The sequence below is a fragment of the Trachurus japonicus genome, chromosome 24, assembly GCF_045865225.1.
Source record: "Trachurus japonicus isolate A0001 chromosome 24, Traja_1.0".
NCBI classification, from domain to species: Eukaryota; Metazoa; Chordata; class Actinopteri; order Carangiformes; family Carangidae; genus Trachurus; species Trachurus japonicus.
In genome coordinates this window covers 21996833-22018142 of record NC_140930.1, presented here as the reverse complement: position 1 = coordinate 22018142, position 21310 = coordinate 21996833, and the positions used below count along the sequence as shown (strand labels likewise).

Sequence of the window (21310 nt, the reverse complement as noted above, 5' to 3'; positions counted from 1 at the left end):
CACATGTAGCCTCACCCATTGTAACCAAGCAGGGCTTGTCTTGTGTACACCTCTGACGGAGACCGTCACAAAGAGACATGTGCTCAGGAGAAATGCGCACACTTGGAACGTCTGCCCCAAATCCATATGCAGGTTTCACATCATACTCAAAATCAACAAAACCATACTGCTTAGGCAACTCTGTAACAGCAGGGTATCCATCTGGATCTGCGATCTGATTGCCTTCCCACATGGATGTGTACAGTTTATCACCTGCAAGCACTACCTCGTCCAGTGTGTCAGACTGCCACTCAAAGACGCTGTCTTTGGTGTGTCTCACTAAAGCAACCAAACCAATGGCCATACACTGACGACCGGGATATTCAAACTTACTCTGGTCGCCTTGATGGAAACTTCCTCTAACAGAAGGGCGACCCTGGGACTGACTTGTAACAACTGGATCAATGACAACTGAAACACTGCTGCTCTCTCCCTCTGACTGACTTGTAACAACTGGATCAATGACAACTAAAACACTGCTGCTCTCTCCCTCTGACTGACTTGCCACAACTGGATCAATAACAACAGATACATTGCTGCTCTCTCCCTCAACACACTGCTCCACAGAGATGCTACTGACAGAAAAAAACTCTGTAAACAAAGACTGGCCCAGAGCAATGATGTGTCGCACCAGGTGATCAAAGGTGGTGTTGAAAACGACCCTAGATCTGCCTGAATAGGACCTCATACCCTCTTCGGAACGTGCCCCACAATCCACAACAACAAAGAAGTCCTTGTGCTGCATGACCAACACTGCTGCTGTGTTGAGCCCCAACACACACATGCCATCCCCTGACAACTGCTGCTTCAACTTCTCCTCCAACTCAATCACATCCCTGATGCTCCTATACTCTGGCTCCCCCAAATCCACATTCCACTGCTGACCACACACATCAAACTGCCTCCTCACCCCCCCCAGCCAAGTCCCCAAAGTTAACCCCTGTTTGCGAACAACATCAAGATCAGCGCCACGCCACGTACAAACCGGAGCGATGCTATGTTTAATTGCCGCGACAACACAGCATGACACGTAAGCATGGACATCATATTCGTGTTTTGCAGAAAGACACTCTGTCCCTGATACTGGAGACCCTCCCTTCATCAATGAACAACTACAAGTCACAGTGGGAATACTCTGACCTTTAGTAGCTTCTGGTGTGTCCCCTTCAGTTGCTCGCTGGGTTTCCCGGACCACCGTCGCATCCTGGGGAACAGGTTGGACAGGCGCAGGGCTGGGAGGGACAGCAGCAGGAAGGGCAGCGACACTGGGAGTAGGAGCGGTCCCTGGCACATCACAGGTCGACACAGGGTCGGGTGTCGCCTCCACCTGCAAAAGAAGAAACATGAAAACATTAATACCTGTGGAAGAGAGAGTCATGCTGGCTATAATAAAGATGGTGTTAAATTTGCCACAACAACAAACACAATTACAAAGACCATTCAATAACTCTACTTGCCTTCTGGTCCACAACCTGGGCTTCAGGACGGACAGTCAACGTGGGAGTTGAGGTCACGACCTAGAAAGAATAAGAAAGGAAAGTCATCCCATTAAATCTACATATTCAAGTATATCTGATCCAGATTTTGCAGTTATACATCATTCACAATGACTTTCTGTCCATCACAATAATACATGAACACATCTCCTTCAGGATTTAAACACAACATACCTTCTTCCTAGCACGTCTGGGCTTCTTGGGGACAGGTCGAGTACGAGGTCCCACAGGCGGCGGCTAAAGTGACAGAAACAAAGTGTCAAAACAGTGGACAAAAAGAATATCTGAACTATTAGAAGTTTCTTGTTCTATAAATACCTGCTCGCCCGTGGAAACAGCGTCCTCGGCCGAAGGACCAGCGTCGTCCGTGTCAGGCAACATCCCAGGCGGCAGCCAGAAAGGGTTCAGGGGAAGAAGACGCTGTATGAAAGACATAAAGATTTTTTGTCACACTTATCGTTTTGTTACGGAATAGAATGTCACTGTCAAGATCACAGTTAAATAAAATGACAACATACCACTCGAGGAACCCTCCTCTCCCAAGAGCGGCGGCGCTACAACGACAAAACAGAAAAGACATTAGGATACAGAAAAACCTTCATTTCTCAGTTCATGACCATATGTAGGCAAAGTTCGTCTTCTTACCTTCCTGCCTGGCACGGTCGTCCAGGCGTCCTCGTCCCTGGGAGGGGTGGGTGGAGGTGGGGCTGGGACCTCCTCCGGCGCGACCTTTCGACCGGTCCACGTGGGAATGGGCCTGGGCCTGGGGGACACCGGAAAGACGACGGGTGGCGGAGGTGGCGGAGGCGCGGGCCGCTCCAGGTGCTGCTTGGTGGCAGCCACCAGCGACTCCACGAGGATAGGCATCCCCGCGTCGTCACTGAGGTGCACCTATGAAGAGGAACAAATAAAGATTACAATACAGTAATGTTGAACAAGATGACATTTACTGTCAATCATACTGTGTTGTCTAAATAAGCATTTCTGAGATTCAAAGTACAATTTTTACTCACACCATCGACAGCCCAGAGCTGCCGTTGCCTCGGTGGGAAGCGTTCCGCGTAGCAGTAGAACCGAACACCTTAAAGACAACAAAAACAAGGAAAACCCACGGATTACTGAAAAACTCAACGCACGCTCCAACTTTCATAACACAAACAATAAAGGAGCATTGCCTCAATTATAGCTGAAATAGATACTTCTGATAAATCATAAGTGCCTAAACCCATGCATTGATATTTTCAAACATACGGTGCTGTCCTGCGATGCACTGGAAGTTCTGTCTGTGGGACTCCTGGACAACCCCTCCACAGACAGACGAGGGACATGGTCCACGACGAAAACCTACACAAAATGTCATGACGGTCAGTTACAAATCAATAGTCACAGTACATATCATTTCATGTTCAACAAATACATCAATGACCTACCTCTGCAGTCCGCCAGGCTTCCAGGACAGCGCGCAGGTACCGGTCAAACGCTGCAGCTGCTCGGTCCGGGGTCTGCTCCAGGTTGTTGCTAGGGGCAAGGACACAAACAGCATCAGGGATCTGATCACAAGTGCGGGCAACATGATTTACCTCCTTCCTGAGCAGGTTCGCGCACGCCCCCGGCACAGACAGGAAACCGAAGGTGTAGCCGTCCGCTGCCATTGGCACGAATCCATCCACGATGGGGCGCAGATGCGATGCCCCAACAAAAAGAACAAGCTGGGAGAAAAGGAAAAAAAACACGTCTTAAAGGATGTACACTCACAATGACACTTATTATCAGCATTCATCATGATTTCTGAATAGTACATACCTTCTTATCGGGGACTTTCTCAGGAATGGCCACCTTCAGCTGCTTCCCGGTGCGCGGAGAAAGGGGCCACTCCAGAGACTTCCGGCGCCAGCCAGTGCCGGGGACTGTTGATGAAAATACGTACAACATTTCAGCTCATGCATACAGAAACATATACAGAGAATGGTTTAGGGAAATATATGGAAGAATACTTACTGGGACTGAAGGCGGGGCGGGCTGGCAGGAAAGTCGCATCCTGCCGCCGAGACTGCTGCCGGAACCTAGCAGCCTCGGCACGACGGTAGGCCTTGCCACGGGGCATCTACAAATAGAAAGAACAAATTACATATCTAGATAAAGACATGAATACAGAAATGACTTGACATTGCTAGTACCACACACAACTCTAACCTGCCAAACACTATTAAAAACAAGCAGCATATTCAAACATTACACCACTTACAACAAACAGAAGGATACATAGCTGTTCATTTAACACAAAAAAACACTTTCTCATTCAAACAGAGGATGAATAGCACAAAAGAATGTGGCTACCCAGCGTTCTTACAATATGAAAAACAAAAAAACTCACAATAAGACATCAGACAGCAACTAACAAACAAACGCGCAAACCAACCAACAAAACTAAAGGTAAAATACAAACAAACTAAACAGGGAAAAAGCGGAACCAAAAAGGTTACCAGTACTTACATATATTGTAAATAGCAGAGCAAAAAAAAACGCCAAACAAACAAACCAACTACCCAACGTTTAGGGATGATTTGCCATTAACAGCAGCACACACAACTCTAATAAAGTTTTTTGCCTGCCAAGGCCACACAGATTCAACAACACACTTAATGTTATAGGTTGCTTTAAAACACACCATCAAAGAGAGTGACAAGCCCCTTTCCTTTTACTTACTTACTCTGCCACAGAAGCTACTACTTTACATTAACCATCATGTCTTATTGAAATACAAAAATACGTTCTGTCTGTTAACTACAAAATTAGCATTAGGAACTTGAAGAGCAACATTTTTCCCACTATTTTCATGAAAGGATTGTAATTTGTAATTCATGTCATGATTAAAATAATACTAATAATAATTTGGCCACATTTTCTGGTCCAGCCAGCTGGTTGAAAGTGGTTTTATCTAGATATCTGAAGACCCAATGACTGAGAGAAAGACAGTTTCCTGGTTCAATACTATTTTGAGGATAATAAATGAGCCAATTTCAGTCTTTACAACTAAACACATAACTTTAATTTATTTTTACAACATTAAAACACAGCTTAAATACAAACAATTCATAAAATGAATGCATTGGCAGATGCAATATCACTAATATTTAAATTTGGGTATTTAAGTATCTGAATTATGAAGCTGATTGATTAAGTGAAGTCTAACTTAGGCAGGGAAATGGTTCACAAGTCAAAAGGACGAGAATATCCATTGTGGGCTTAAAAGGACTATCAGTGAATTACTGCTTAAAAATCTGAATATTTTTATTCTACACACATGACATTTAAAAACAACTACATGACATGAATCTATATATGCCGCACTAACATAAAGAGAAAAGTATTAATTGATCATGTATTTAAGTAATGAACTATTCTCATTTACATCTGCCCTAAATGGTGTGAGTCCCAAGTGGGATTATATGGTCTGTGGGCTTAATACAACATTTTCAATTACTTGTAACAATTTCTAACCACCTTCAACACTCTCAATATTTCTCCTTCTCACAGAATGCAGGACTTTCTAAAAAATAAATTAATACTATTTGTCCTTACCCTTTGTCTTAGTCTGTATTGGTAAGACAAAGTTCATATCAATTCAAAGGCAAATCAATTGTGGGGGATGCTCTTCTTGCTTTTAAAGCATTCATGAATTTAAGGTGTGGTAAGCTGGATGCTAAATGCTATTAAGATGATAATGAATCAAAAGTAGGTCAGCCATAAGGTTTGGTGTGACCAGTGAAATGTGTGAACGGACCACTTCACTGCCATGTGAACTCCACTGAGCCCCAACACAAACTAACAACTCTTAAAAGTTTACAGCAGTTAAAACAAAAGAGATTTAAAAATAGCTGTTGATTTACCACAAAACCAACTACTCACTCTCCAGTTTAGTCACACAGCAAAGGAAGCCAAGAGAATAAAGAAAATGTAGCCTCACGCCAAATAACCAACAAGCAAACTCATTAGGCTGAGAATAAATAAATCATCCAAATAAAAGTTAAGCCTTTATATCCTCAATACAGTCTGCAGGCTGTAATAGCCATCGTCCAAAACAAAGAGAGTGATGTGGACATGGATGGACAATGACCACTGGGCCCCAACACAAACTAACAACACTCAAAACTTTACAGACGTTAAAACAAAGGAGATTTAAAAATAGCTGTTGATTTACCACAAAACCAACTACTCACTCTCCAGTTTAGTCACACAACAAAGGAAGCCAAGAGAATAAAGAAAATGTGGCCTAACGCCAAGTAATCAACAAGCAAACTCATTAGGCTGAGAATAAATAAATCATCCAAATAAAAGTTAAGCCTTTATATGCCAGTTTTGACCTCTTCTAAAAAAGCAGTACAAATCAAGCTCAAAGCAAAGCCAACTATTACCATTAAACTCTCAACACTTTAACATTTGAACCACTTAAAAGGAAGCACATTTGAAAGAACCTGTTGATTTACCACAAAATCCAACCACAATGCACTAAGGTCAGAGGCCACCGCAGCTACCACGACACACAATTTGAATTACTTTAAAGAAATAGTTCACCCAAATTCAAATTTCACTCATTATCTACTCACCCTAAGGGATGGGAGAAGTTTCAGAGTCCTCCGTGCCTTCTCTGACTGAGGACTCTGAAACTTCTCCTAACCCTTAGTCAACATGAGGGTCAGTAGATATTGAGTGAAATTTGAATTTTTTTTTACTACCCCTTTAAATACACACTATTGCTTCCCATACTGAATATTCCACAGTTTCACTCCTCAGCTCAGAAACAAACACCAGTCTCACTGCTGCCTGAGCACGCTAACAGCTAACTACACCAACTCCTGCCTAGCCACTAACCTAACAAAGCAGAATGCTATCTTGAAACAGTTTATATACACACAAAAACGCCAATATGTTATCAAAAGCACAATAAACAATGAGAAACTGCTCATGGTACAAGAAAACGCTTGACTTACTGTAATGAGTGGTAGTTCCTTGACTCAAAGATGAACAAAATCAAAATTAGTCCTGTGATGAGTGAAGTTGAAGATTATCTCAGCAAAAAGCCTTGGAAGGGATTTCTCTCAGCAAAATGCCTCGAAGACTGTTTATCTCGCTCTGCGACTCACAGTAGAAACCTACTACGAACTTCACAGTTTGGTCAAAACAGACCAAAGGAGCAGTGAGCGCAGGATTAAATAGGAATGGGAGTGAACTCTTCCCAACCAATCACAGCGCAGTGGGAGGAAACAAATAGCTGGCTAAGCCCCGCCCCCCCAAGCCCCGCCCCCAGTTACTGTTGCTACCAAACATTCAGAAATTATTTGACATTACCAGCAGCACACACAACTCCAATAAAGTTTTTTGCCCGCCAAAGCCACACAGATTTGACAAACACTTAATGTGAATATAGATTGCTATAAAACACACCATCAAAGGGAGTGACTTTCCTACTTACTTACTCTGCCACAAAAGCTACTAACACTGATGTTCACATTAACCATCATGCCTTGTTGAAATACAAAAATACATTCTGTCTGTTAACTACAAGATTAGCATTAGGAACTTGAAGATCAATATTTTTCCCACTATTTTCATGAAAGGATTATAATTTGTAATTCATGTCATGATAAAAATAATAATAATATGAATAATAATTTTGCCACATTTTCTGGTCCAGGCAGCTGGTTGAAAGTGTTTTTTATCTAGATATCTGAAGACCCAATGACTGAGTGAAAGACAGTTTCGTGGTTCAATACTATTTTGAGGATAATAAATGAGTCAATTTCAGTCTTTACAACTAAACACATACTGTAACTTTAATTTATTTTTAAAACATAAAAACACAGCTTAAATACAAACAATTCATAAAATGAATGCATTGGCAGATGCAATATCACTAATATTTAAATTTGGGTATTTAAGTATCTGAATTATGAAGCTGATTGATTAAGTGAAGTCTAACTTAGGCAGGGAAATGGTTCACAAGTCAAAAGGACGAGAATATCCATTGTGGGCTTAAAAGGACTATCAGTGAATTACTGCTTAAAAATCTGAATATTTTTATTCTACACACATGACATTTAAAAACAACTACATGACATGAATCTATATATGCCGCACTAACATAAAGAGAAAAGTATTAATTGATCATGTATTTAAGTAATGAACTATTCTCATTTACATCTGCCCTAAATGGTGTGAGTCCCAAGTGGGATTATATGGTCTGTGGGCTTAATACAACATTTTCAATTACTTGTAACAATTTCTAACCACCTTCAACACTCTCAATATTTCTCCTTCTCACAGAATGCAGGACTTTCTAAAAAATAAATTAATACTATTTGTCCTTACCCTTTGTCTTAGTCTGTATTGGTAAGACAAAGTTCATATCAATTCAAAGGCAAATCAATTGTGGGGGATGCTCTTCTTGCTTTTAAAGCATTCATGAATTTAAGGTGTGGTAAGCTGGATGCTAAATGCTATTAAGATGATAATGAATCAAAAGTAGGTCAGCCATAAGGTTTGGTGTGACCAGTGAAATGTGTGAACGGACCACTTCACTGCCATGTGAACTCCACTGAGCCCCAACACAAACTAACAACTCTTAAAAGTTTACAGCAGTTAAAACAAAAGAGATTTAAAAATAGCTGTTGATTTACCACAAAACCAACTACTCACTCTCCAGTTTAGTCACACAGCAAAGGAAGCCAAGAGAATAAAGAAAATGTAGCCTCACGCCAAATAACCAACAAGCAAACTCATTAGGCTGAGAATAAATAAATCATCCAAATAAAAGTTAAGCCTTTATATCCTCAATACAGTCTGCAGGCTGTAATAGCCATCGTCCAAAACAAAGACAGTGATGTGGACATGGATGGACAATGACCACTGGGCCCCAACACAAACTAACAACACTCAAAACTTTACAGACGTTAAAACAAAGGAGATTTAAAAATAGCTGTTGATTTACCACAAAACCAACTACTCACTCTCCAGTTTAGTCACACAACAAAGGAAGCCAAGAGAATAAAGAAAATGTGGCCTAACGCCAAGTAATCAACAAGCAAACTCATTAGGCTGAGAATAAATAAATCATCCAAATAAAAGTTAAGCCTTTATATGCCAGTTTTGACCTCTTCTAAAAAAGCAGTACAAATCAAGCTCAAAGCAAAGCCAACTATTACCATTAAACTCTCAACACTTTAACATTTGAACCACTTAAAAGGAAGCACATTTGAAAGAACCTGTTGATTTACCACAAAATCCAACCACAATGCACTAAGGTCAGAGGCCACCGCAGCTACCACGACACACAATTTGAATTACTTTAAAGAAATAGTTCACCCAAATTCAAATTTCACTCATTATCTACTCACCCTAAGGGATGGGAGAAGTTTCAGAGTCCTCCGTGCCTTCTCTGACTGAGGACTCTGAAACTTCTCCTAACCCTTAGTCAACATGAGGGTCAGTAGATATTGAGTGAAATTTGAATTTTTTTTTACTACCCCTTTAAATACACACTATTGCTTCCCATACTGAATATTCCACAGTTTCACTCCTCAGCTCAGAAACAAACACCAGTCTCACTGCTGCCTGAGCACGCTAACAGCTAACTACACCAACTCCTACCTAGCCACTAACCTAACAAAGCAGAATGCTATCTTGAAACATTTTATATACACACAAAAACGCCAATATGTTATCAAAAGCACAATAAACAATGAGAAACTGCTCATGGTACAAGAAAACGCTTGACTTACTGTAATGAGTGGTAGTTCCTTGACTCAAAGATGAACAAAATCAAAATTAGTCCTGTGATGAGTGAAGTTGAAGATTATCTCAGCAAAAAGCCTTGGAAGGGATTTCTCTCAGCAAAATGCCTCGAAGACTGTTTATCTCGCTCTGCGACTCACAGTAGAAACCTACTACGAACTTCACAGTTTGGTCAAAACAGACCAAAGGAGCAGTGAGCGCAGGATTAAATAGGAATGGGAGTGAACTCTTCCCAACCAATCACAGCGCAGTGGGAGGAAACAAATAGCTGGCTAAGCCCCGCCCCCCCAAGCCCCGCCCCCAGTTACTGTTGCTACCAAACATTCAGAAATTATTTGACATTACCAGCAGCACACACAACTCCAATAAAGTTTTTTGCCCGCCAAAGCCACACAGATTTGACAAACACTTAATGTGAATATAGATTGCTATAAAACACACCATCAAAGGGAGTGACTTTCCTACTTACTTACTCTGCCACAAAAGCTACTAACACTGATGTTCACATTAACCATCATGCCTTGTTGAAATACAAAAATACATTCTGTCTGTTTAACTACAAGATTAGCATTAGGAACTTGAAGATCAATATTTTTCCCACTATTTTCATGAAAGGATTATAATTTGTAATTCATGTCATGATAAAAATAATAATAATATGAATAATAATTTTGCCACATTTTCTGGTCCAGGCAGCTGGTTGAAAGTGTTTTTTATCTAGATATCTGAAGACCCAATGACTGAGTGAAAGACAGTTTCGTGGTTCAATACTATTTTGAGGATAATAAATGAGTCAATTTCAGTCTTTACAACTAAACACATACTGTAACTTTAATTTATTTTTAAAACATAAAAACACAGCTTAAATACAAACAATTCATAAAATGAATGCATTGGCAGATGCAATATCACTAATATTTAAATTTGGGTATTTAAGTATCTGAATTATGAAGCTGATTGATTAAGTGAAGTCTAACTTAGGCAGGGAAATGGTTCACAAGTCAAAAGGACGAGAATATCCATTGTGGGCTTAAAAGGACTATCAGTGAATTACTGCTTAAAAATCTGAATATTTTTATTCTACACACATGACATTTAAAAACAACTACATGACATGAATCTATATATGCCGCACTAACATAAAGAGAAAAGTATTAATTGATCATGTATTTAAGTAATGAACTATTCTCATTTACATCTGCCCTAAATGGTGTGAGTCCCAAGTGGGATTATATGGTCTGTGGGCTTAATACAACATTTTCAATTACTTGTAACAATTTCTAACCACCTTCAACACTCTCAATATTTCTCCTTCTCACAGAATGCAGGACTTTCTAAAAAATAAATTAATACTATTTGTCCTTACCCTTTGTCTTAGTCTGTATTGGTAAGACAAAGTTCATATCAATTCAAAGGCAAATCAATTGTGGGGGATGCTCTTCTTGCTTTTAAAGCATTCATGAATTTAAGGTGTGGTAAGCTGGATGCTAAATGCTATTAAGATGATAATGAATCAAAAGTAGGTCAGCCATAAGGTTTGGTGTGACCAGTGAAATGTGTGAACGGACCACTTCACTGCCATGTGAACTCCACTGAGCCCCAACACAAACTAACAACTCTTAAAAGTTTACAGCAGTTAAAACAAAAGAGATTTAAAAATAGCTGTTGATTTACCACAAAACCAACTACTCACTCTCCAGTTTAGTCACACAGCAAAGGAAGCCAAGAGAATAAAGAAAATGTAGCCTCACGCCAAATAACCAACAAGCAAACTCATTAGGCTGAGAATAAATAAATCATCCAAATAAAAGTTAAGCCTTTATATCCTCAATACAGTCTGCAGGCTGTAATAGCCATCGTCCAAAACAAAGACAGTGATGTGGACATGGATGGACAATGACCACTGGGCCCCAACACAAACTAACAACACTCAAAACTTTACAGACGTTAAAACAAAGGAGATTTAAAAATAGCTGTTGATTTACCACAAAACCAACTACTCACTCTCCAGTTTAGTCACACAACAAAGGAAGCCAAGAGAATAAAGAAAATGTGGCCTAACGCCAAGTAATCAACAAGCAAACTCATTAGGCTGAGAATAAATAAATCATCCAAATAAAAGTTAAGCCTTTATATGCCAGTTTTGACCTCTTCTAAAAAAAGCAGTACAAATCAAGCTCAAAGCAAAGCCAACTATTACCATTAAACTCTCAACACTTTAACATTTGAACCACTTAAAAGGAAGCACATTTGAAAGAACCTGTTGATTTACCACAAAATCCAACCACAATGCACTAAGGTCAGAGGCCACCGCAGCTACCACGACACACAATTTGAATTACTTTAAAGAAATAGTTCACCCAAATTCAAATTTCACTCATTATCTACTCACCCTAAGGGATGGGAGAAGTTTCAGAGTCCTCCGTGCCTTCTCTGACTGAGGACTCTGAAACTTCTCCTAACCCTTAGTCAACATGAGGGTCAGTAGATATTGAGTGAAATTTGAATTTTTTTTTTACTACCCCTTTAAATACACACTATTGCTTCCCATACTGAATATTCCACAGTTTCACTCCTCAGCTCAGAAACAAACACCAGTCTCACTGCTGCCTGAGCACGCTAACAACTAACTACACCAACTCCTACCTAGCCACTAACCTAACAAAGCAGAATGCTATCTTGAAACATTTTATATACACACAAAAACGCCAATATGTTATCAAAAGCACAATAAACAATGAGAAACTGCTCATGGTACAAGAAAACGCTTGACTTACTGTAATGAGTGGTAGTTCCTTGACTCAAAGATGAACAAAATCAAAATTAGTCCTGTGATGAGTGAAGTTGAAGATTATCTCAGCAAAAAGCCTTGGAAGGGATTTCTCTCAGCAAAATGCCTCGAAGACTGTTTATCTCGCTCTGCGACTCACAGTAGAAACCTACTACGAACTTCACAGTTTGGTCAAAACAGACCAAAGGAGCAGTGAGCGCAGGATTAAATAGGAATGGGAGTGAACTCTTCCCAACCAATCACAGCGCAGTGGGAGGAAACAAATAGCTGGCTAAGCCCCGCCCCCAGTTACTGTTGCTACCAAACATTCAGAAATTATTTGACATTACCAGCAGCACACACAACTCCAATAAAGTTTTTTGCCCGCCAAAGCCACACAGATTTGACAAACACTTAATGTGAATATAGATTGCTATAAAACACACCATCAAAGGGAGTGACTTTCCTACTTACTTACTCTGCCACAAAAGCTACTAACACTGATGTTCACATTAACCATCATGCCTTGTTGAAATACAAAAATACATTCTGTCTGTTAACTACAAGATTAGCATTAGGAACTTGAAGATCAATATTTTTCCCACTATTTTCATGAAAGGATTATAATTTGTAATTCATGTCATGATAAAAATAATAATAATATGAATAATAATTTTGCCACATTTTCTGGTCCAGGCAGCTGGTTGAAAGTGTTTTTTATCTAGATATCTGAAGACCCAATGACTGAGTGAAAGACAGTTTCGTGGTTCAATACTATTTTGAGGATAATAAATGAGTCAATTTCAGTCTTTACAACTAAACACATACTGTAACTTTAATTTATTTTTAAAACATAAAAACACAGCTTAAATACAAACAATTCATAAAATGAATGCATTGGCAGATGCAATATCACTAATATTTAAATTTGGGTATTTAAGTATCTGAATTATGAAGCTGATTGATTAAGTGAAGTCTAACTTAGGCAGGGAAATGGTTCACAAGTCAAAAGGACGAGAATATCCATTGTGGGCTTAAAAGGACTATCAGTGAATTACTGCTTAAAAATCTGAATATTTTTATTCTACACACATGACATTTAAAAACAACTACATGACATGAATCTATATATGCCGCACTAACATAAAGAGAAAAGTATTAATTGATCATGTATTTAAGTAATGAACTATTCTCATTTACATCTGCCCTAAATGGTGTGAGTCCCAAGTGGGATTATATTGTATGTGGGCTTAATACAACATTTTCAATTACTTGTAACAATTTCTAACCACCTTCAACACTCTCAATATTTCTCCTTCTCACAGAATGCAGGACTTTCTAAAAAATAAATTAATACTATTTGTCCTTACCCTTTGTCTTAGTCTGTATTGGTAAGACAAAGTTCATATCAATTCAAAGGCAAATCAATTGTGGGGGATGCTCTTCTTGCTTTTAAAGCATTCATGAATTTAAGGTGTGGTAAGCTGGATGCTAAATGCTATTAAGATGATAATGAATCAAAAGTAGGTCAGCCATAAGGTTTGGTGTGACCAGTGAAATGTGTGAACGGACCACTTCACTGCCATGTGAACTCCACTGAGCCCCAACACAAACTAACAACTCTTAAAAGTTTACAGCAGTTAAAACAAAAGAGATTTAAAAATAGCTGTTGATTTACCACAAAACCAACTACTCACTCTCCAGTTTAGTCACACAGCAAAGGAAGCCAAGAGAATAAAGAAAATGTAGCCTCACGCCAAATAACCAACAAGCAAACTCATTAGGCTGAGAATAAATAAATCATCCAAATAAAAGTTAAGCCTTTATATCCTCAATACAGTCTGCAGGCTGTAATAGCCATCGTCCAAAACAAAGAGAGTGATGTGGACATGGATGGACAATGACCACTGGGCCCCAACACAAACTAACAACACTCAAAACTTTACAGACGTTAAAACAAAGGAGATTTAAAAATAGCTGTTGATTTACCACAAAACCAACTACTCACTCTCCAGTTTAGTCACACAACAAAGGAAGCCAAGAGAATAAAGAAAATGTGGCCTAACGCCAAGTAATCAACAAGCAAACTCATTAGGCTGAGAATAAATAAATCATCCAAATAAAAGTTAAGCCTTTATATGCCAGTTTTGACCTCTTCTAAAAAAGCAGTACAAATCAAGCTCAAAGCAAAGCCAACTATTACCATTAAACTCTCAACACTTTAACATTTGAACCACTTAAAAGGAAGCACATTTGAAAGAACCTGTTGATTTACCACAAAATCCAACCACAATGCACTAAGGTCAGAGGCCACCGCAGCTACCAGGACACACAATTTGAATTACTTTAAAGAAATAGTTCACCCAAATTCAAATTTCACTCATTATCTACTCACCCTAAGGGATGGGAGAAGTTTCAGAGTCCTCCGTGCCTTCTCTGACTGAGGACTCTGAAACTTCTCCTAACCCTTAGTCAACATGAGGGTCAGTAGATATTGAGTGAAATTTGAATTTTTTTTTACTACCCCTTTAAATACACACTATTGCTTCCCATACTGAATATTCCACAGTTTCACTCCTCAGCTCAGAAACAAACACCAGTCTCACTGCTGCCTGAGCACGCTAACAGCTAACTACACCAACTCCTACCTAGCCACTAACCTAACAAAGCAGAATGCTATCTTGAAACATTTTATATACACACAAAAACGCCAATATGTTATCAAAAGCACAATAAACAATGAGAAACTGCTCATGGTACAAGAAAACGCTTGACTTACTGTAATGAGTGGTAGTTCCTTGACTCAAAGATGAACAAAATCAAAATTAGTCCTGTGATGAGTGAAGTTGAAGATTATCTCAGCAAAAAGCCTTGGAAGGGATTTCTCTCAGCAAAATGCCTCGAAGACTGTTTATCTCGCTCTGCGACTCACAGTAGAAACCTACTACGAACTTCACAGTTTGGTCAAAACAGACCAAAGGAGCAGTGAACTCAGGATTAAATAGAAATGGGGGTGAACTCTCCCAACCAATCACAGCGCAGTGGGAGGAAACAAATAGCTGGCTAAGCCCCGCCCCCCCCAAGCCCCGCCAAAGCCACACAGATTTGACAAACACTTAATGTGAATATAGATTGCTATAAAACACACCATCAAAGGGAGTGACTTTCCTACTTACTTACTCTGCCACAAAAGCTACTAACACTGATGTTCACATTAACCATCATGCCTTGTTGAAATACAAAAATACATTCTGTCTGTTAACTACAAGATTAGCATTAGGAACTTGAAGATCAATATTTTTCCCACTATTTTCATGAAAGGATTATAATTTGTAATTCATGTCATGATAAAAATAATAATAATATGAATAATAATTTTGCCACATTTTCTGGTCCAGGCAGCTGGTTGAAAGTGTTTTTTATCTAGATATCTGAAGACCCAATGACTGAGTGAAAGACAGTTTCGTGGTTCAATACTATTTTGAGGATAATAAATGAGTCAATTTCAGTCTTTACAACTAAACACATACTGTAACTTTAATTTATTTTTAAAACATAAAAACACAGCTTAAATACAAACAATTCATAAAAAACCCCCAGTTACTGTTGCTAGTATTGCCGCCTTGGATACATTGTTGTTTGAATGTAGACCAGATATCAGAACTCAGTGTGTACCTTGTGTTTTCACTGCCTTGTTTTTCCTTTTCTTTTTAAAAAAAATGTTAACATTTAACTCTGTAAGACCCACTATTGCAGAATTACAACCGTTTTTGGTGATCCCCCAAAAACCTCTACTTTTATTTTTGGGTTCAACCACATTAAAGCAGTACTAAAGAACTTTCAGTTTTGGTTGAGTTTGGAGATGACAGTGGCCCAAGGCAGTATATCTCCATTTTATATATACTATAATATAATATATATAATAATATAATAATAATAATAATAATATATATATATATATATATATATATATATATATATATATATATATTGTATTGACTTTATCTCATACAACTACATAAAATGCTTTGAATATTTTTGTTGTGAGTTTATTACGGTAGGGGCCTATCTATAACAAACATATGTAGTTATTATGGCAAATATGAACTATATTTAATTTACAGCTTGTTTTATCATTGTAGAACTATTACAACATTGAATGTGACCAGTAGTCAAAACAACCCGGTTTTTAAAAGGAACTTCAATCAAAATGTTCACAATATAACTTTAAACTACACAACATTTAGAAAATATGTAGTGATAAATTGTGAAAATATCCGTAGAACACTAAGAAAAATGAACTAGCAAGAGTCTCAAGCGTTGCGTTACAGTTATTACAAGTTTAAAAGAATTATCCTAAAATATCTTGAAAGATCGAGGAGCAATGTCCTCCTTTGCATGATGATTTTGAAAAATAATCCAAAATATAGTGAATTTTCCCAAGGAAATGTTAAATATCAAATCAGTCATGATTACAATGTATGATGAAGTCACTTAGAAAAGAAAAATAAGTACCCCATGTTCATTGTTTATAACATAGCTTTCACAACACACCATATGACAATTTTAGGAAGTGATACAGAAAATTGATGGAATACATGCTTATTGTGATGTATAGTTGTCACGATACCAAAATAAATAACCATGGTACTATACCAGACAAAGTATCACGGTTCTGGGTAATATCACGATACTGCAACCTTTTATTATTATTATTACAAGTTATAAATACTTTTTAATTAATTATAATGTTGTTTGGTGCATGATAAACATAATACTGGTAAAGTATGAATTAGACTGAAACATATATTTTTAAATAAGAAATAAAAAGTTAGAATTTATATGGTTGAAAATAAATAACCATTCAGTCTCTTGCACATTAATTTATGTTTAACAAATATAAATAATCAACTTAGATTTTTTTAAAAGACAGTGGATTTGTTTTTATCCTATTTGACAATAATGCTTATTCTCCAACATAATAAACCAGGACAAAATACAATGAACAGGAACTGATTCTCTGTGAAAACTATATTTTTATGCATTTTCTAGGTGCTTTATACTTGGACATCCTTTAACTCTTTATTCCTCAGCCAGTACACGAAGCATATAGCCTGATATTAGCCAATGAGAAAATAAACAGAGCTAAATTAATTAAGTGCCACTGACGACGACGACGCAACAGAACCGCCGCTCGCACCCGGTGCTTCTGCCGTGGTGAGTGTGTTGTCTCGTGTTTGTGACTGTAAGCCGTGCACATCTGGGCGAGACAGAACTTTAGCTCGTTGTTTGTTTAGAAGCGAATTTCTATAGAAGCGGAGCTGTCTCCTGTCGTCATGTCATATCCCCGGACATCACCAGTAACAGGGAAACAGCCAATCATTCAGCAGCTGTGTAGTTAGGTTGCAGTGGGTGCATGTGGGTTTTGTTTAAAAGGGACTAGCATGCAGTGAGAAGCCGAGAGGAGAGGAGAGGCGGCCGCTATGTAGCGGAAACTGGCACCGTAGTAGTTATCCACAGTTGTACCGTCATGTAGAATTTCTAGTATAATAGGAACCGTTACAGAAAGAAAATCATTGTCGAGCCCGTCCAAAAAATTAAAAATATTAAATCAGACTAAACAATTTTTTTTATGGAAAAGCAATACTTTCATTCTGTACCCCTCAAAATGCTCCATGGGTGTATTATTTTTGAAAAAATATTGCTTTTAATAAATATTCAATTCACCCTTTAATTCAAACTGAATTTTTTTTTTTTTTATGTAAAAGCAATACTTTCATTCTGTACCCCTCAAAACGCCCCGTTAATGTTTTTTTTTTTTTAAATGTAGCTTCCAATAGATATTCTACATATTCACCCTTTAATATTCATAACAACATAAAAATATAATTTCCAGGGATAATATTTGAAGTTTTTCTTTAAAATAACTTTTCTGTTTCTGAATTTTGACAACTGCTGCCTGGCTGCTGACTCCCTACGTCTATTTCAGAAGCCACACAAGGTCTCCATTCAAGAAAATTAGCTCACTTAGGTAGGAGACAGGTCTTGGTACTAGAGGGTGCGGGTTCAAGCCCCAGCAAGGATGATGCTGATAAAACATCAAAATGCCTCATTTTCTCAACTAATAACACAAGACAATAGGTCTGATGGTGGTAATACAACATCTATCTAAAGGGCAAAACTACAATAATCAAAAATACATTCAACACAGATCAACCATATGTATTACAGCTTTGCAACTTTCTCTTTAAAATTGCCACATTTTTTTCTGAATGTATTGACTACTTGCAGGATAGAAGAACCATTTCACCAAGGATAACAAAACATGTTGCTGAAAAAGACTCACAGCTATAACTTTGAAGGCAAAATCATTTTGCACTGTCTTTCTTTTTTTTTTTTTTTTTGTACATGGGGAGGGGTTCAAAAATGTAGTTCAAATAGATGTCTATGATACATATCTTGTACTGAACAGACATAAAGTTACTTTTTGGCTCACACACTCAAAACAAAGTGGATATGGTGAACCACACTGTGAACACTAAATGACCTGTACCAACAGAATGAGATCATGTATATAGCTGGCATGATAATAATGAAAGCAAAAAACACCTCCTGTGCAAACAAACTCTGTTGCCAAAACAGACCAACTGTTTGATAAATTTTCTACGTTCACATTTCGCCTGTAACGCACATAGGAAACTTGTAACTGAATAACATATTGACTTGTGGCTCTAAAATAGATATTAGCCTATTCCCCTTGAACCATTTCATTCAGAACATAATTGTCATCGTCCTGTAATTCCTCTGTTGTATTTCTTTAGCCTACTTGTACACACAGGAAATTGCATATTTCACATTGACACTGTCTGATTCACTCAAATATTAACATCTGTGATGAGGGGCCAAATGTGAACACAACAGCCCACCTCCCATTACTTCCCCCTGGTGGACAAAACATAAACTTGTCATAACTCCAGCATACATTGTCCCATTTGCTCTAAAATTCACATGTGTGATGAGGGAACAAACCTCAGCGCACCTGCGCACATCATGTTAACTCCCCCTGCTGGATGAACCATCACATTGTCATAACTACTTCATGCTTTCTCCAATTTAATTCAAACTTCTCGTGATTAATGGGAGACCACCCCTTAACTGACCTGCCCACATCTGCTTGCAGACAGTGAGGTCAAACAGCGCCCCGGGGGTAGCGGGGATCAAGGGGCGTGGGAACGGGACGCCGAGTGGCGTGGAGCGAGGGCCCGTCATAGCCGCTTGCGGCTTTAATTTAAATTGTTTTTCATAAGAAATTGGATTTTATGGCAACAACCATGTTAAAGGTAGGGTTGGGGATCGTATTCTTTGGCATTCTTTACTGAATTGCTTGAAATCCTCTCTACATCACGACTGCAGCCAAGTTATTTAATGCTTTTTTCACACAACTGAAAAAAGTCAGTCACCCGCACAGACATGCCTGGAAAAACAGCATCCAATCATGTTGAACGGGACAGTCTCCATGATTGGATCTTGATGTGTCAGTCTCTGTCTCTCCCTCCCTCCTCTGCGAGTACCATTCTTCCCGCATTAATCATGTGCGCAATCAGAGTCTTCAACGAGTAACGACCGCAGAAAAAACAATGTACCACACTCCAGTTTGGTAGGTGGCGATGTAGCTCTAAGCCTGATGCTAGATGGGTTATTATGATGTTGGGTGTTTTATTTCATGTGGATGAGCCATGAGAAAAAGCTGGAGGAAAGTTAGCAATGCTGTGAACCCAGGCTTCAGAGAGACGTCGATGTCTCTACTGTTGGCATGACATAGGACTGATGGTAGCTCACCCTTTCTTCTCTGGACAAGCTTTTTTCTAGATGCCCCAAACAATCGGAAAGGAGATTTATCAGAGAAAACAAGTTTACCCAGTCCTCAGCAGTCCGTTCACTTTAACTTTGCAGAATGCCAGTCTGTCCTTGATGTTTTTCCTGGAGAGAAGTGGCTTCTTTTCTGCCCCTCTTTATACCAAGGCCATCCTCCAAAAGTCTTCGCCTCATGCAGCTGCCTGCTGCCATTCCTCCCCCATCCTGCAGCTGAATCAACTTTAGGAGACAGTCCTGGCGCTTGCTGGACTTTCTTGGGTGCCCTAAAGCCTTCTTCACAACAATGTAGGCTCTCTCCTTACATTCATTTTCTTGTCAAAAAGGGACTTTGCAATTAAATGCAATTCATTTGATTACTCTTCATAAGAGCATATGTAAATTTCCAGAAATTAATATTTGTGTCATTCTCAAAACGTCTGGCCATGGATGTAATACAGCACTTATCAGAATTTCATCTGTGATGAACCCACAACTTAATTTATTTTATTATTTTTTATTATTATTATTATTATTATTATTATTATTATTATTATTATTATTATTATTATTATTATATTTTTAGTTATTTACTTAGACTAATTTATTTTATTTTTTGTTTTTATTACTCACTGGATACTTGTAAACTGATTTGATTACTAGTAACAGCATTTAACAATGTATTAATCAGTATACAGTATGTACACATGAGAGGGTATGCTTTGTCTTTTATGTTTGTTTGTTTTTTTCGTGAGTGGGTGTGTGTATATATGAGATGGATGAACTGAAGAAAGAAATAAAAAAGGAATTAAAAAAAAGAACCCACAACTTATAGTCTCTCTTTTCTAACCTTGAAACTCTGGAAGTAGGGAATTGTTTTCAAGAAAACCACAAAATACCATCATGAACCTCTGGACACAAGAGACACTAAATGTCAAATGTCAAAATGATAGAAAATTTAACATCAAGCAGATGAAAAGCAGACAAACCAATTAAAAGAGACGCTCATCTGACTGTTTTCTTAGTGATCCTATAAAAATATTGCAAAGAAACTAAATCCTCCAAGACTGGATGTGGGAGTTGTGCAGGAAGTATGAGGATGAGGGTCCTGACTGTTCTATTCACAATGTTACACAAGTCCTGACGGCTGGTTTTAAGGCTCATTTTCTGAATAGGCTGAACAGGCTGTTTGTTTCTCTCTGGATTGAGGTTTTGATACTTTCACAGTATTAATGCAGAACATAGACCGGCCTCATAGTCAGGACAAAAACAATGAGGGACCTTTCAACGGTCATTTGTTGACACAGTCACCACAAAAGCTTCACAATGATTTAACTGTAGCTGTGACATCCATAAAATCTGA

The 21310-nt window shown here is 38.4% G+C and overlaps 1 protein-coding gene across 1 annotated transcript; it reads right to left on the bottom strand.

Moving 5' to 3' along the window:
* Positions 1 to 1328: 1328 nt before the first annotated feature.
* Positions 1329 to 3639, bottom strand: LOC146961965 (uncharacterized). The gene is made up of 10 exons (XM_085771629.1): positions 3534 to 3639; positions 3339 to 3442; positions 2962 to 3244; positions 2787 to 2879; positions 2549 to 2616; positions 2181 to 2426; positions 2054 to 2089; positions 1854 to 1955; positions 1710 to 1772; positions 1329 to 1556 (listed from the first exon to the last, which is right to left on the bottom strand). The coding sequence occupies exons 1-10, from the start codon at positions 3637 to 3639 to the stop codon at positions 1467 to 1469; spliced, it is 1191 nt and encodes a 396-aa protein (XP_085627755.1). The 3' UTR covers positions 1329 to 1466.
* Between the last annotated feature and the right edge of the window lie 17671 nt (positions 3640 to 21310).

Bases quoted from the DNA above. Each gene is read 5' to 3' on its own strand.
- LOC146961965 (XM_085771629.1), bottom strand. From the start codon at position 3,639: ATGCCCCGTGGCAAGGCCTACCGTCGTGCCGAGGCTGCTAGGTTCCGG. The intron at 1,773-1,853 runs GTATTTATAGAA...CTGTCACTTTAG, and splicing joins CTGTTTCCACGGGCGAGCAG to CCGCCGCCTGTGGGACCTCG. The intron at 1,557-1,709 runs GTATGTTGTGTT...TATTCTTTCTAG, and splicing joins CCAGACGTGCTAGGAAGAAG to GTCGTGACCTCAACTCCCAC.